Genomic DNA, 17362 nt, shown 5'->3' with positions numbered 1-17362 from the left:
TTTCCTTCCTGAAATGATCTGTTATCTTCTTTGTCAAGATTCAGATTTACCAAAGATTTTACTGACATCAGTTCCACCAGGGGTGCATGTCTCCTTGTGGTTTTTAAGCCTACCTGCTCAGAGAAATATTTGATACTATCTAAAAATAATATTAGCACCAAAATTTTTTTTTGCAGAAGTGTTTACCATCATTTTTATTTCTGCAAAATAAATAGGAAGTTGGAAAACATTGTTCTGATTTTTAAACATGTTTGTTTTTGTTAGTACATGCACGCAGAAGGCACTGACTAAATTCACTGTGGGGAGTTGGTGCATGTACACAGCAGGTCTTATCAGTCGGACTCATCCTCTGCCCCGCCCTTCTTTTCCTTTTCCCTCCATCTGTTGGCCTTCCTTTTTTTCTTTTTTTGCAACAGATCCATTGGCATGTTTTCTCTTATGTATTATTTTGCTGTATTATTTTGCTTATGCTTTGGGTTCTCATCTAAGAGGAACAATGTGATGTTTAAGTTTGCCTACGCAGGCAAGATTGATTTCACTTAACATTATGGTCTTCAGGTACCTCCATTTTCCTACAAGTGATGCAAGTCTATCCTTCTTTATGGGAACACAATACTTCATTGTGTAAAAATACCACCTTTTCATTGGGGGTTTGTCTGTTGATGAACCAATAGGGTGCTTCCAAGATGTAGCTGCGTTGTGTGGCTAAATCACTATGACAGGTCTTCAGCTCTTTCTAGAAGATACATAGAAGGGAATAGCTTGGTTTGATAAAATTTCTACTTTTATTTTATTTTACTTATTTATTTTTTTGGTGGCCAGCTCAGCCTGCTTAGGGGTGGGGCTGGTGTGACATGGGTGCTGGGGATCGAACCACTGTCCCTGTTTCTGCACTTGCCTAAGCAGGTGCTTTAGACAGCTGGGCTATCTCTCCAGTTTTCCTTGATGTTAAAAGGTAGGGTAAGTACTCCTGTGCCAATGATGAGCAAGTCATGCGTAGCTAGCATGCAAATTTCTTGGATTTCTGTGAAACAGAAAACAAACTATCGAAGGATTGTGTATAAAGAACAGGGCTACTTTATTTTTTTATTTTTTTCCATAATTTTATTGAGAAACATATAGCAATGAGACAATTTCAAACCAAACTGCTAGGACAGTTTCAATAATTAACACATTGCATACATTCTTCCTAGTGGTTCATTGCTGTAAAATATGCAGACACGATATCCTATTTACAAACACCATAAAACAAATCCCTCTGTTCATTAAGAGAATGTAAGTATACATCTATCCTAAACACTTTGAATGCACAGATAAAAAATGGACATTCATCTGTATACCCTTTTTTTTGTTAAGTTCCATTATCTGAAAATTATAGGTGTGTAAACTCAGCAAAATATTCTAAGAGTCCAATAGCCCATAATAGTTTTGGGTCTTCCGCTTGACTGGCAATGTCAGAAATTGTTGACCTGAATCCTCTGCAGCTCAACACAACAGCATGGCTTTACTTCTTATATTTTGTTTTATATTTTTCTACTGGATGGTTAAGACCAAGGTAAAGCAGGACCTATGCAACAAGAGTTGTAGCTTTTGGATCTGATAAGGTCAGTGAAATCCCCTCAGGATTTATCCTGAGATCCTGTACCTCAGACTGTAGAACCTTTGTCAGTGTCAGCCAGGTGGATGTGTCACGGCCATTGCTTGGCCAATGGACTCCCTGTGAAAACCTGAGAGAATGTTTCCTCTCCATGTGACTCTCCTTAGGCACACTCTACATCATCGATCACTTTCCTCTTTGGCCCCATAATCTCCTTGATTAGAAAATTTGGGACACTACTGAGTTACATGATGTTACAGTACAAGTTCTCATATGTCCTGAATCTTAATTGACCTTGGAAGGCTAGGGCCAAAATGTTGGCTTTCCTTGGGGCCTTCCTTCTTCTAAGAAAAGGACTACTTTAAAGGATGTGAATGTTCAGGTAAAGCTCCCATCTCTGAGATCCTATAAATATGCAAGTTGTACATGTACTGTGGGTCAAATTACTATTTCCTTATGAGTGTTTATAGTACCAGAAAAATGCCACCTTGAACTCTTCCCCTGACTTTTTATGAAAAAGCTTAAATTGTTAAATACAAATATTTAAATTTTCCTTAAACTATGCAAAGAGCATAGTTTAATATCAAGTTAGTTTAATATCAAGTACAACAGTACTTGATATTATGAGCTGTATTGGTATAGCTGCCCATAGGTTGTTAATTGTGGTGAGAACTGTTGTGTCTCTTTGACTTCCACCAAAGGTTTTGGACCTTACAAATACATCTTGAAGAAGGAAGGACTATCATCAGCCAAGACGCGCAGTTCAGACTTTGGAACTAGGCTGGCAACACCCTACCCACATCCCTGTAAAGCAGACATATATTTTTGTATTTTTTGTAGGTGGATACAGTGCAGACCACGAAATCCCCTGGCCACCTTGAGGAATCCTGTAAAATGAATGTATATGCTCGTAAGTGAAAAATACATGTTCCAACTCAGTATGTTGGATCGTAATAGACCTGGATTTTTCTTGTGTGAAAGAAAATGAATTTCAAGGGGCTGGATGACTAGCTAATTAAAGTGAAGCCCTGATTTTGAAGGAAACAAAAATGACTTTAAAAGAGGATCTTTGCACAAAGGAATCGAACTATATTTTGCAAACAACTGAAAGAAAATCAAGTTTTCAATATGGAACAAAGGAGGGATGTGAGAGAGGTTTTGCAGTCTTTTCAATTACTGTGGAGAAACAGAATCAGATATCACCGTGCTCAGGAGTATGAAACGAAGAACAGGACATCCGTTTTCTTCAGTTTGCACTTGAATGGACTGAAGCAGAAATTGGAGATATGCACCATGTTCCTGTTTGTAGTTAATGATGTGGAGATAAATGTAGATATGATTTCATTTGCCTTGCTTAAACTTATTGGATGTATAATGTAGGAATCACCTGAGCCTGTGCTAGATCAACAAAGAAAGTGGAAATGTATACCTCAGTACCGAATTCCAAGAAAACTAAACAATTCAGTGCTACTTCATAAAGCACTAAAAAGAAACACTACTGCCAATCAGGGAAAGTGAGAAATCAGAGGACAGGAGAAGGAATAAAATTTAGGTCATTCTAATACTTGTTGAAACATAATTTATTATGTTATAAAATGAGAATGATAAGTTACAGTATATCTCAAAGACATTGTACACAATTTCCGACTGATATTAGGATTAACCACGTAAGTGTTCAAGGAATGTATGGCCATCATATCAGTAGGAAATTGGCCTTTTAAATTTGTGGTCCTATGCATTATTGGTATAAGGGGAGGGCCTTTATTATTTTATTAAGGATGAATTGCATGCAGGCTGTATCTCTTTGCATTATGGTTACTTGCTTAGTTGAAGACACTGTATAAGTAGAAAGCAGCATTTCTGAATGGGTGTGAATGTACATGTCTGCTTTTGTGTGTGTCTATGTGTGTGTGTGTGTGTGTGTGTGTGCGTGTGTGTGTATAAACGAAAGATGGTAAAATTTAATGACTAGCATTTGCACTTTGGTTTGTTACCTAGAATGTAAAGAGGTAGAGTAAACTGTCTCAAGCCATTTCATCTCAGTTACTATTAAAGATTATTATTCACAAAGGAAGCAAGTGTAAAATAGAATGACTGCTGCAAAAATATTCCAATTAAATATAATATTTAAAGCAATTGAGCCATTTAAATTAAGATGATACCAGTGTCGGAAAATAATGAGAGTAGGCTCATGTGAAATCAGTCTGCAGACAGTTGAAAAGTCATATTATCGTCTGTCAGGCTGCTTCACTTAATGAAAAGATGAGAATGAATCTTGAATGCTGTTAAGGATGGGACAAGGGGAAATGTCTATTTTTTAACTCTTAACTTTTTAATCCTACCAACACATAATGTGTGTTGCCCCAATTTTTCTTTAATCTAATTTATATAGCAAATAAATCTTATGTTAGTAGAAATAAGGTAGTGAATATTTGAAAGAGATTGAAATATTTTTTGTAGTCACCATGTGCCATAATAATTTTGAAACTATTGTTCTCTGGTTTTGGTAATCAGTTCTTTTTATCTTGGTGATTAACTTTATAGTTGAAGTTTTTACCTCTTCTTTCTATGTGACAATCAGTTGATGTTGGTACCCTATCTATAATATTACAGGGAAATTTGTCTTTATTTATGCTATTATAATAAACTATGTCTATAAACTGTATGACTCTATTGTGTTGAATATTTTTCTGTGACCAAAACAATAAAAGAAAACTACTTTATAAGATGGCTGTTTCCTACTTTAATAGTCTCTTCAAACATAATGGGATATAAAATATGTTTATAGATAGGATATATCCTATCCTATAGGATATATCCTCTTTATTTCCAAGTGGAGAACAAAGAGCTCAGATACTAAAGATACAATAAAAAGATTGGTGGAGAAATTCGGGAGAATCTAAAAATAAGGTCTGAGAAGTTACAAGTCTTGATGTCAAATTTTCTTCTATCACCTAACAGTTAGACCTGAGGGATGTATTTCAAGTTTTTAGGTACATTGGCCTTAAGCTAGTTTCTGTATTTTACCATCAATTTTAAGACAATTTTCCTTCTTAATGTCTATGTATTGATACATTAGAAATACTATAAAGTGTTACTTAACATTAATTGTGCTAACAACCAGTTCAGATTATGAATGTTAAAAAAAATCATGAATTGTTTTTCAGTTAAATTGACCCACAGCATAGTACATGCCTTAAGGCTAAGTCAGAGTATGAGTTCACAGTTGTGACCACTGTACTCTTCGTTTACTTCAATGGAAATATGTACCAAGGCATAAATAATCAGGTTCTGGAGATCAATAGGTCCCACAAAGTTAAATGAGGCAAGGAGCATGCAAGTACAAAATCGCTCAGTTTGTAATACAGAAAACCTTTTGGTTCTGCCTCTGCATTCCCTGGCAGAATATTAAAGCAAGAGAACCAGTTTTTCTTGCTCTTTTCCCCCCTCCCCCAAGGATTGATCAGCACATGAAGGTCTCCCTAACTTCAAAGACGTTTCTGGACTTGGATCAGCCCAGTTGCATTCAAAGGAGAAGCAAACACTAGTACCTGAAGATTGCTGCTGTAGGCTCTTTCATCTGTTGGTAATTCTGTGCTTAGAAGAAGCAACAGGCAGAAAAGTCCTGTGACCATTGTAATTTCACTATTAATGTTGAGTCTCAAAGAGCCTCACACCAAAAAATAGCATTTTTACTTTAGTATCCTCCTACTCCTCCAACCGCTGAATGCCAGGAAAAGAGTAGGAAGTGAAATGGAAACATACATATACGTGTTTAAATATGTATCTATCATAGTCACACCAATAAATTACATACATGTATTATATATGAGCTATATGCAATATTTTTTCAGCATAATGACTTGCAAGATATTGTCAGTTTCAAAATTGCTCTGGTTGTTTGCATTAATCATTAGGGATTTTTCTTTACAAAATTGGTCACAATGAACATCTTTTTATTTAAGTAAATTTATGGTCATTCAGGGGACTAATTTATATAATAAAATCTAATTTTGTCATGTCCATTTTTTACTTTACCAGATCAGAAGTTTAGGTGAAAAAGTTGGAGACAACCTTTCTCACACTCTGCCATTCTAACAATCACATGCCCTTTCTTCTTATTTCTATTGGGGAGCGAACCTGGGTGAAGAAAAAGTAGGTGTAGAAACTACTGGAGCAACTGGGAATAAGGATTGCCAGCTGAAAAGTTGTGTTCAGAACCCATCATCGGGCTTTCATCAGAAGAAGGGGGTCAACAAAATAGGGGCCAGGGAGACAGCTCAGTAGAATAAGCACGGGTGTGGCAAGCACAAGGTCCTGAGTTCAATTCCTAGTACTGGCAATATATATATATATATATATATATATATATATATATACATTAAAGATTAAGATATTTGCTTTTGATTGTATTTATTATTTTTGACTAGTCTTATTTTGCTTTTTAGTTTTGGTAAATATGAATTTGTTGAACTATTTTTACTATTTGTTTGGTTATGTTTTAACAAACATTTCTGAGAGTCAGCTCTATGCAGGCAATATTTTCACTGCTGTATTTAAGATTCTTACCACCCTCACAAAGCAGATGCTGCTATTGTCAGGATACCCATTTTACAGGTGAACACAATGAGGCCCAGAGTTTCAATACTTTCCGAGGGTGCCTACTAGCTAGAGGGAGAGCTGGACTTTGAACCCTTCCCAGCCTCACTCCAGAGATCGCACTCAACAAATGGGCCACAGAGCTTTGATGGCAAACATTGTGATAAGTTAAGCTCTGAAACTGTTCATGGGTAGAGGGATGAATTCTTTAGTTCTTTATGTCACACATCAAACAGGTTGATCCAAATGGGCCTGACCTTCCTGACTTTGAAGTACAGAGATCTAGTATACGGACATACTGGATAAAGATGAAAGCTGATATAGAAGTTGGCTTTAACTATTGTTGACCAAAAAAAAGGAAAATCATTTTTCAATTCACTTTATTTGTGGGTAGAACATATTACTAAAAATATGTACAGTAATTTCATTGAAAATGAAGATTTTACTGCCTGAATCTAGAAGGATTGAGGAAAATAGCAACTGACAAGAGAGTTTACTAACTATGAGGACACAGCAGGGCAAACTTTGCCCAGCCCTATGCCTCAGTGCCAGAAAAACAGTGGCTAAGCATGCAGTGTTCGTGATCCAGCCTGCTTGGTTTTGGAATGTGATTCACATGTTTGCAAGTTGGTGACCTTGGGCCAAAGCACATCTTCCTGCATCCACTTCTTCATACATAATATAAAATTGATAGCAGAGTCAAATTCGCAATTTAGCTGCCATCATTAAATGAGATGAATCTGATCAGTGTGCAGCTGGTATAACAAGCACTCAATCAATGTGGGCCATTTTCAATTTCTTTATTGCATTTTAACTGACATAAGGATAGGGTAGACTGGCTGCTGGCAGATCCCTGTGTTCCCAGATGTACCAAGGCCACTGTCAGGAGATGAAATGAAAACACCTATAGAAAAGGCAAAACCAAATCCTCCTTATATTATGGTTTAAAATTCAGCAAAGTTAGGCACGTTCAAGTTCCCCATGAAAATGCTTCAGTCTTGTTTGTTGTAATATAACACTTAAAACTGTGTAAGCTGTACATTTTTCAGTAGTAGACAAGCAAGAGGAAGTGACAACTGAAATCAAACTTGTCACAAGCCAGTAATGAAATTTCTTCAAGGTTGAAGAACTATTTTGATGAGCACTTTAGCCACAACCGTAAGAGTTTTCTCAGTTTTTCTTCTCTCGTTAGGACAAACACCCAACACTTGAAGGAAGGAAAGGTTCATTTAGTTCACAGTTAGTGGAGGTTTCAGTCCATACTCAGATGGCTCCAAGGCAGAGAGCAATCTTTTGTGGAGGCAGCAAAGAGCAGAGAGAGCAAAAAAAAGTGGCAGCAGCTCAGGCAACTAGCTAGGCTCTCTCCCTTCCTCATATTATAATGCAGATTACCTGCCCCAGGGCAGGTGCAGCATCCACTCCCACAATAATCAATCACAAACTTCAGAAGCTACCCTATGAATGCATGACTACTAGAGTAAACCATTATTTATTAGCAAGTTAAAACATGTGAAACCTTAGATTATATATTTTTTTTTGTTAAATTCTCAAGGAAATTAAGGACAATACTGATCCTGATAACCAATGGACAAGCAAGCAGATATTATTACGTAATATTTAACAATAGTATTTAACATGATGAAGGCTTTATTTTCAAACTCATGAAGTATAAAATATGCTTCACATCTTAGATAATATGATCTTTTTAAAAATTATGTATTTATTTATCAGATTCAGGGTTTCTGTATGCAGTTAAGGTTCATAGTGATCCTTTTGTCTCAGCCTCCCCAGTGCTGGGATTATGGGCATGCACTGCAACTCCTGGTTTTGGGGCCAGCACAGCATGTGGCACTGGGGATCAAACTTGGGTCCTTGCGCTTATCAGGCAGATATTTAGATCCCTGAACTATCTCCTCAGCATGATTATATGATCTCCAGTATATGAGCTGTATCTAAAATGAAGGTTTGCTGAATTAAACATTTAATATCTGAAACATCAGTGATTTTTATTTGAAAACATTATTAGCAGCATGTATATTACCAAGGATAAAACAAACCATAGTTTCCACCAGTGTTTTTTTGCCTATTTGAAACCACCATTAAAACATTATATATTGATTAACATCTATGAATTGAAAATGGGGTCCTCAAATACAGTCTTGTAGTTTTGGTACAAGATAATCTTCTGTTTCAAGTTCCTATCTCAGCAACTGAACATCTAAGAGATATAAAATCAACTTTAGATTTTTATTAGCCTAAAATTTCATTAACTTTTATTTTTAATGAAAAACCTGGTTACTCTACTTTTTTATTGTTAACAGACCCATAATAGCTTATCCTTATGGTTTTTTTTTGTGGATTCCTAATGAAGAGTTAAATTAATGTGATTAAAAATGAATGTCTTTAAGCCTATATATCCTTTAGATGTTACAGGGTGGACTAACAGTTCCTATTTTAAAACACCAGAGCTGGGAAATCAGGTACAGCTCAGCCTGCCTTCTCAATGTTAGGGTTCAGTTTTGTCTGCGGAAATTCTGTCCCAATAGGAGCCAGAGGGGGATCCAGGTCTCTAATCTTTCTGTTCAATGTGTCTAGCTGTAACAAGAGGGTCAGGGAGGTATTTTTTTCCTTCCTATTTGTGTCAGGCTCATGAAAGAGCCAGACATTTTGTATGTGCATTCCAGAAAGATCAGAAACTGGCTACCTCCTGGTAACGCACTACGAATGGGTAACGTGCCAGTGTAATAAATTTTGGCTCATTTACTTAAAAAAAACCTTTTTTATATTTATTAAATAAAAGTTTAGGCCATTTTGGACCCAAAGAGAAAATCTGATTGCTAAACTTATGTAATTGAATAAATGATGTGTTATAGAAAGACATTAACCATATTATGGATACACGGAAAAATTTCATGCAGGCCTTTTAAATAACTTTTAGATGAATAGATGCATAAATGCCTGTTATTTAGACTGAAAAATTCCTGCCAGTATTTGTGAGGCTGACTTCCAATTAGTCTTACTTTATGGATTGTATTAAAATGAATACTGTAGACTCTAAACACACAGAATCTCTTATTTTCAATTTCCCATCTTTAATAATAACAAAAATGTAATCTGTGTCTTGCACTGCACTGCTTAATCATGTGCTCTTGTCAGCTGAGATTAACATTTGGATTAAAGAGCATGATTAGAGGATTCTAAATTAGTGGTTATGAGATTGTGATTAACACACACACAGACACACACACACACACACACACAGTAATACAGCCATATATTTCATGAAATATATTTCTTAGACCAGATAATTAGAGTTTTAATTAGCATGATGTTTCATGCTGTGACCTAAGCCATTGTATTCCCAATAGGTCTAATGAAGAAGATAGAAGGCATCTTAAGTATTGTTGGTGGCTATGACCTATGTCATCAGAGTGAAGAGCAGTGCTTTATTTTAAGTCCAGAACAGCTATCTTAAAAACTAACCTTGAGAAATTAACGTATCCAATAACTATATGTGCAACAGATTAAATGAATTACATTTTCTTTTCTTACGTATTTAGTACAGGGTCTAGAGGGTCTCACTACACGGATCAGACTTGTAGCGATCCTCCTGTTTTCAGCCTCCCAAGCTCTGGGAATACAGGTTCTTGCCACCACGCCCAGTCTCAGGCACCATCTCAGTGTGCCCCTTGGGCAGGGCCAGCACCGCACGCTGGGGATCGAACCCAGGTCCCTGCGTCTGCCTAAGCAGGTGCTTTAATGAATTACATTTTCAATCCCAAGTTGCAATAAGTCAATGCTTAAGGAATTCACTTAGATTCTTTTTTAATAAAAATACATCTTACTATTTTTGGAGCCAAAATAAAAGATATCAATGCAAGTAAGCTTATTTTTGAATATATAATGTGATTCTTAGGATTCTATTAAGGGCTATTAAAGTGACTTACAAAGGACAGCATTTTGGAAAGTCTGCCTTTTGCCAGGCCTGAGAAGGAAAACATGTCTTAGAGTTCACTTTTCATGTGCGTGACATGAAAGGGTTCTTTCATTCTCTCTCCCTCCCCACAGAGAACATATTTGTGATATATATGTTTTTCTTTATTACATAGGATGAATATTTTGGGTGGGCCAAAGACAGTCACCTTCCAGAAGATGGGTTCTACCTTTTTCAAAACAGTATAATTGTGGGCATGATAAATGTGGCCATTAGGCTCTGAAACAGAGAAAACCTTCTGGAGGTGTTTTTCTTTACATTTTACCCTTCTCTGATTTGAAAACAGGCAAAGCAATAAAATATTTTAAGTCTCTGACTAATATCTCACTCAGTGGAGCTTGCTTTCGCCGTCACTGAAGGCTGTTGGCTTCCCAGTTTATGATTGTGCAATGAAGCTATGACTTTACTTTGAGTCCATGTATAGGACAATCACAGTGGGCTCCTTTTTTGCTTTCTCAATTGTTCCACAGTTTTTATCAGTTAATGTATAGATGCCACTAGCAATTTAATGTTATTGCATAACTTCATGACAATTAGTTGTACACAGAACTACTTATTTTGGGAGTCCAAATTCATTTTCATGTAAAACTCTGTAAAGATAAAGTCATTTACATATTTTTCCTGTCTCTTTTCTTTGTTTAAAGTGTCCATTCGAGAGGCTACTGCTTTGTTTAGTAGGGAATTGGGAGAAATGACATAATAAGTATGGAAGCATAATGAAGTTTTAATTGATGGTATGTAACTGGATGGCAATTCTGTTTCCATAATAAAGATAATTATGAAATGCTGATGTAAAAATTGTTTAGCAAACATTTATTTTGAGATGAATACAGAGATATGTTATAGCCACATTCTTTTTAGTTTTGGGGTTGCTATTAACTTTTGGTCCGATGTTATTTGACAACGATTTGATAAGAGGGTTATCTTTCAATTTACATCTGTTCATTGATACCATACTTGAATTACTGTATCTTGTCTTTTCCTAGCATTCTTTTGGAAGCACATAAAATTTAAATTTTACTTAGTTGTTAAACTATTGAGTGTAAGCACCAATTATGAACAGCATTGAACAATATTGGGCAAGAATATTGGACAATATTTTTAATTTCTTTTTTTTAAACAAAGATTCTTTTTTTTAAAAATGTATTTGGTACAAGGTCTCACTATGCATCTCGGACTCAGTGATCCTCCTGCTTTCTGCCTTCCGACCACTAGAATTACAGGCGTGCGCCACCATGCCTGTCCCAGTCGCTGGCTCAGCACTTCCAGGGGCGGGGCTGGTGCTGCACGTGGTACTGGGGATCAAACCCTATTGTCTCTGTTCACCTAAGCAGACACTTAGTCCACTGAGCTATCTCACTGGCCCTGAACAAAGATGATAGCTCACTGTCATGACATTATTAGGAAACATGGTTCTGTGCATTCATTGTGTGTAACTTTGTACACACTGTGACAATGCCTGAAAGAAAGTGGACAGCTGTAAATCATAGCAGTTATGAATGAAAGGCTCAGAAATATGACACAGGTGACAGAGCTACTGTCTGCTTGAGCTAAGGTATCAGAAATACCTGCAAGCAGTGCAGAACAGTGCCTACTGTATTCTAAGGGTCTCTTGTTGACCTTAGCTGTCCAAAACAAGTACTCGTGTTTTCCAAACACCTTACACTGCTCACAAGCGAGTCTTCGACTTGAAGTGCAGATATGTCCACCTTAAAAACATTAATTTCTGTCCACATTTTATGACTGCTTTTACATTCAGTTGTTGACATAGCCTTACAGCCTAGATAAATGAGCTCACTGTTTTGCATGACTTTGAAAAAGGCATGTTTTGAAATTGCTTAGAGCATGCATGTAAGAAATGTTAAGGTCTGAATGTTAGAATGTAATAGAAGATAATCAGTGTTCAATTTATGCTTTGTTCTCTTTTCACAAGGAAGTGTTTGAATTTAGAAGCTGAATTAAAACAAACACCAAAGAGAAGTTACTAGATGCATGCATGCAAGTATGCATAGTGTGTATGTATTAAGCTTGTGTGTATTTATGTTATAGCAGACATCAGTGGAATAGTTAGGGAAGTCCCTGTTTGCACTTTCACTATATTTTTTCCCTTGCCGGCAATTGGAATTGAATCCAAGGCCTTGCGCATGCTAGGCAGCAGTTCTACCACTGAGCTACATCCTCAGCCTTTTCTCCCTGTCTTCCTTCCTTTCTTTTTTGGGATTGCATTAATCAAAAATGTCAGGTTGTTAAGCACTTTTAGCACAATGACATTCTATCTTCTGCTGTTCCTGCATTGCATTCTTTTCTTTAAAACCAATCAATTTTGTTTAACTGCAGTTTTAGGAGATGTTTTGTTTCATTTCTATTGAAATATATTGCTGCAACACTTGCAATTAACTTGAATTTTAAAGGTGTGCTACAGTGGAACCTTTATACTTATCGTTCAGATGGTGGCAAGGCTGAGCGGTGTGCTCTAGGAGCTTCCACCCTTTAATTCTGAATTTGAGATGTGGTGTTCTGATCAGTGCTTTGAACAGTCATTGCACTTACCATGACTTCTGGTAATATTATATCATGAAAAATCCATGTTTAAGAATCAAGAGCTCCGTATGTCCTGAGGTCATAACTGATTGAGAACATGAAGTACAAAAGATCGTCCTTAGGCCCGAAGAGCATACAAGTTGCACTGATTTTAAAGTTTGTGAACCAATTACCCATAGTAAATTCCGGTGTGACCTAGAAGGCTAGCGCACCTACCTATTTTATCCATTGCTGCTTTAATTGTCATAGAGCAATTTGCTTCACAAGCATCTTGTACTGTTCATTTCTAACAAATTAATGTCAGATTTCTCAATTACAGTCACATTCAGAAGCTCCGGTATCACAATCGGCTAGTGCACGGTGCTTATATAGAATCATATTCATCAGGTTCTCAACTCCCTCTGCTGTTTGCAGTTTCTATTCTTTACTTTCATGAAATCTGTGCTCCAGCTCTATCACTTTCAAGGGCCTTTGCTTATTTTGTTCATTCCTGCCCGCTCATTGCAACCTATATTGTTATCTCCTGCAAGCCTTTGTCTTTTCAATTGTAAATAAGTAATTCTTCCTTTTCATAGTGAAACCTTTTATTTTCCCAATTTATTAGTGTTTACATTTAAGATACTTTTTTTTCTGTGTGGCTTTGTAATACGTAAAGCTTCTAAAATCTAATGATTGTATCTTATGTGCATGAAAATGTACACATTTTATTTCTTCAATATATGTCTTTACTGGCAAGGTCCTTGTATGACTCTGATTTGACTGTCATCCTTCTTAGTTCTTAGGAGAATGCTTCACTTATAGAAGATGTTCACTAAACAATAGATGGATTCATTCTATACTAAAAATGCAAAATGTATGCGTTTTTTTTGGTGGCATTGAATAAAATGTCTAAATAACATCCACTCAAAAATGACTCATGTGGTTGCTGCAATACATGAAATGTGATTATTGTTGTGCACTAGAATACGATACATGCTGAGCAGCACAGTTAGTGAGACATGTGAACAGGCACCTCGTGTCACAAATCGCATGAGCCGTGTTGGTGTGCGCACCCCTCTCTGATGCTCAAGATTCGCCGCATTATGAAAGTTCCGTGGCGGTGAGCTGGAGGTGTACCACGCAGGCGTGATCGCTGTGCAGGCAGTCAGGAGTCTGCAGGACGATGTTGAGGCAGGTTGTTTAAAAGGGAGACAGGAACGTAGGGAAACTGTGTGAGACATTGTGTCCCGTATTAAGGAGGTTCAACTTGAATTTGGAGGAAGTGGGAGTCAGACGATAGAGGTCGTTAAAGGGCAGAAGTGCCACACCTGAAGATTTACGAGAATATCCTTCACAAGGGGAGAGAGCAACATAGAAGGAGACCACAAACGACCTGAGAGCGATTTGGGTAGGGAGCGTAGAGAGACAGATTTCATTTTAGACTACTGAAAGGCACTAATGAACAATTTTCTGCAGGATAAGTAGTTGAGGATGTGATATTTAACCATTTCTAGGCACCAGGGCAGTAGTTTGCACTCTAGGCTTACTTTCTTAGTCGAGGGACAGGTACAATTAATAACACAATCCCACTTTAAAGCATAGTTTCAAAGGTCCATGCACATGGAGCCATCCTGCAAACGGATTGGTTAAACTTGAACTCTTTTTGTGTGATTGTGTGGCTAGTCCATGTGATATTTTGGATAGATATAAAATATATTTTCAATGTAAAAACTTCTGTGCTCTCGTAATGTTATGCTATAATCTCAGTGAAGGCAGGCCTCGTGGGCTATCTGTAGACCGAATGCTGAAGCCTCTTCATTCACAAAGACCTTGAAGTTTCATTTCTATTTCTGCTATTGTTTGAATTTACTGTTCAATCTCTATGCTAAGTTTTGTTTCAAGGAATAAGCTGATTTTTAATTTTAGGTTGTGCCCAAAGCTCTTTATCTATGTTTTTAAAATTTGACATCTTAATAAATTCTTTGCAAATAATCTGTCTTTTGTGCTTCATGATTTTAAAAAAAAGAATTTATGGCATGAATAGTGTAGGTGGCATTTTCACAGTCCTGTAGGTTAAAGAAATTACTGTTTTCTTTTGAAAAAATCATAAAGTCTCATTTGTAAGAGAGATCTTGCACTTCTAGAACACTGAAACTTTTAAGGATCATCAATACTGAAAGCATAGATTGTGGAGTTACTTGTTCCTGCCATCTTTTTATTTTTTCACCCTTAATTCCAGTTAAAAGATGTTCTAACAGGTGAAATAATTTCTCCCTGGATGTTTTCTGTCTGGTATTTGACTTGAAAACAACTGGAAATCTACCTTCAATCTCTTAGAGCTGGGGGACCTATGTCATTCTAGAGTTATCTAGTGCTTTAAAAACTGAGAAACTCTGGTCTGTGAGTGAAGATTAATGTGTGCTACTTATATTGTTGAAATTTCAAAAAAAAAAACTATGTCCTATAATGTTGGTTTGTATTGCTGAAGACACTGTTAATATTCCATAAAATGCAGAGGTTGCATTTTATACCTATGCAAAGTACGAAACTGGTAGCTCTGTACATAAACATACATAATTATGGGGGGCTTGTGGGTCAGCTCCGTTGTTTCAGGGCCTGCTGTGGCAAACCCAGTCAGGCGGAGGGAACCGCGGTTCCATCTCCAGCTCCCCATGCTTTACTAGACCCACCCATACGGGAGCCTGAGCCAGCTCTCCACCAAAAAAAAAAAAAAAAAAAATTCCTTCTCAACATGCATGCTCATAATGTATTGTTTGCAAAATACTTGTCTTATGCAAAGTTTATGCAGTATATTTTATGATGCAGGTTTTCTGACTGTACATTTATTTGGAGTTTTTATTATTTTGGTGGAGTTCTATAGGAATAACATCATTTCCTAAGCTTTGCTCTTTGGAATGATGTGATGAATCAAATTTTGTTTTCTTGCTGAAAGAATTAAAAGCATCTTTTTTCAAAGTTCATTTAGAAATACAAATTCTTTAAATAGTATTATAAAAAGTCATAATTTGTACTATATCATAACGATAGAACATTGTATTATTACATGTAGTTTCGGACTTCAGTGCTTGATTTGGCAGCTATGAGCATATAATAAGTGAAGTTTACCCAGAATATTAATGTCAGTGTTCTAAAGCACTAACCAAAGGATGGGGGTGTAAGTATGAAAGTGGTGCATTATTTTGGATACATGCATGCACAGGGACATATATATCTACGCATGCGCATAAGTACATGTATATATATTTGAAATGCATATTTTCTAAGTATAGACACACAGAAGTACATTTTTATTTACTTGCATGTGTGTTGTTCTAGTCTGAAGATTACTGAAGGGCTATAATTACCAACAAGTATATAATTATTGCTTTAATCCAGAAATTGGGCTCGTTGCTAAGAGCATAAATATGGAAAATATATTGTTTGTACAATCGAGGAATTGTCTGTGCAGATGCTTGAATTTGTTTCAAAAGTTTTCCAGGAAGATGGAGATAAAGGGGAAAGGTGACAGTATTTGAGAGAGGTTTAATGATACAAAAACTTTTCAGTTGAACCTTGTAATAAATGGGAGTTTCCTCAAACTAAAAAGGAAGAAAGAGCCATGTTTAGTAGACCAGAAATCCTAAGCAGGTCCCGAGATCATCAAGCTTCTCCTTAGTTAAAGAGAAGGCAGAGTTCAGGGAGCAAGAGTGGGCTGAATGATAGGTATGGGGCGGAGAGAGTAATTACCCTCAGTGCATGATAGACTTTGAACTTCATACCTAGAAGTTTGGTTTGTCTTGAAAGCATTGGAAACTGGCATAGGTTTGTAAGCAAATGGGAGTATGCAGCGTGATCAGAATATATGGTCAGTGCTTAAAAAAAAAAAAAGGTCTCACCAAAAGGCACATTGTCATTAACTCCCACATAAGCCAGGAGTACTCCCCTTGCCTTGAACAAACTTAATCAGGTTTTCCTGAATTTTCTTAAGCACTTCTAGAAGTCATCTTTCATCTGTGTCTTTTCACAGCTGCTTTCACATCCTCAGTCAATTCAGTTTGGGAAGGTCTCTATCAAAGCAAAACATTGCTGTGTCCTCACTTACTTTATTCACTGATTCTGGCACACTGTGGCTTACGATGGCGCCCCGAAGTCAGAGCAGCCTTGAATGGCAAACATTTTGGGTTGATTCAGGACATCTAGGCAGCCAGGACAACACAACTAAAGATGTTCATGAAAGAAAGCTTCCAGAATTGCTTCAGAAAGCAGTCAGGGCAGTGAGATGAAGAGTGTGTGAAGTACACGTGTAGGGGCTACTCTGAGGGAGCATTGTGGCAATTGTTTCACTGTAATAATTTTTAAAACTTAAGCATTTATGCTATTTTCATTACTCTTTGCTTTATAAGTGATTTAGAATGATGGCCCTGTGCATCTAATAAAAGTCAGTTTGTAGTAAAATCACTAGAGAAAAGATGAGGTTTCAGAAGATTGGTAAAGTCTGATGGACTCTGGTCATACGATTCTGAGGACATGCCCTTCTCCTCTGATGTTGGAGACAACGTCAAGGTACATGTGGATAATGAATGTAAACTATTCTGTAAATGGCTAGATATTGGAGAAGAAAGAAGAGAACAGTAGCCAGTCAGTGGAAAAGA

At 36.8% G+C, this 17362-nt stretch overlaps 1 protein-coding gene across 8 annotated transcripts in view; it reads left to right on the top strand.

Moving 5' to 3' along the window:
* Window positions 1–17362, top strand: part of Pcdh7 (protocadherin 7) — a 443283-nt gene that overhangs the window by 64900 nt on the left and 361021 nt on the right. Inside the window, exon 2 of one of the 8 annotated variants that reach the window (XM_023699171.1) lies at window positions 2438–4262. The exons of the other annotated variants lie outside the window; for them this stretch is intronic. Within the exon in view, the coding sequence (XP_023554939.1) occupies window positions 2438–2515 (78 nt within the window). The 3' untranslated portion in view covers window positions 2516–4262. Of the gene's footprint in view, window positions 1–2437; window positions 4263–17362 lie in introns of those variants that run through there. 8 annotated transcript variants of the gene reach the window in all.

The sequence above is a fragment of the Octodon degus genome, unplaced genomic scaffold (genome assembly GCF_000260255.1).
Source record: "Octodon degus isolate 3935 unplaced genomic scaffold, OctDeg1.0 scaffold00006, whole genome shotgun sequence".
Lineage (NCBI taxonomy): Eukaryota > Metazoa > Chordata > Mammalia > Rodentia > Octodontidae > Octodon > Octodon degus.
This window is presented reverse-complemented; position numbering and strand designations above follow the sequence as displayed.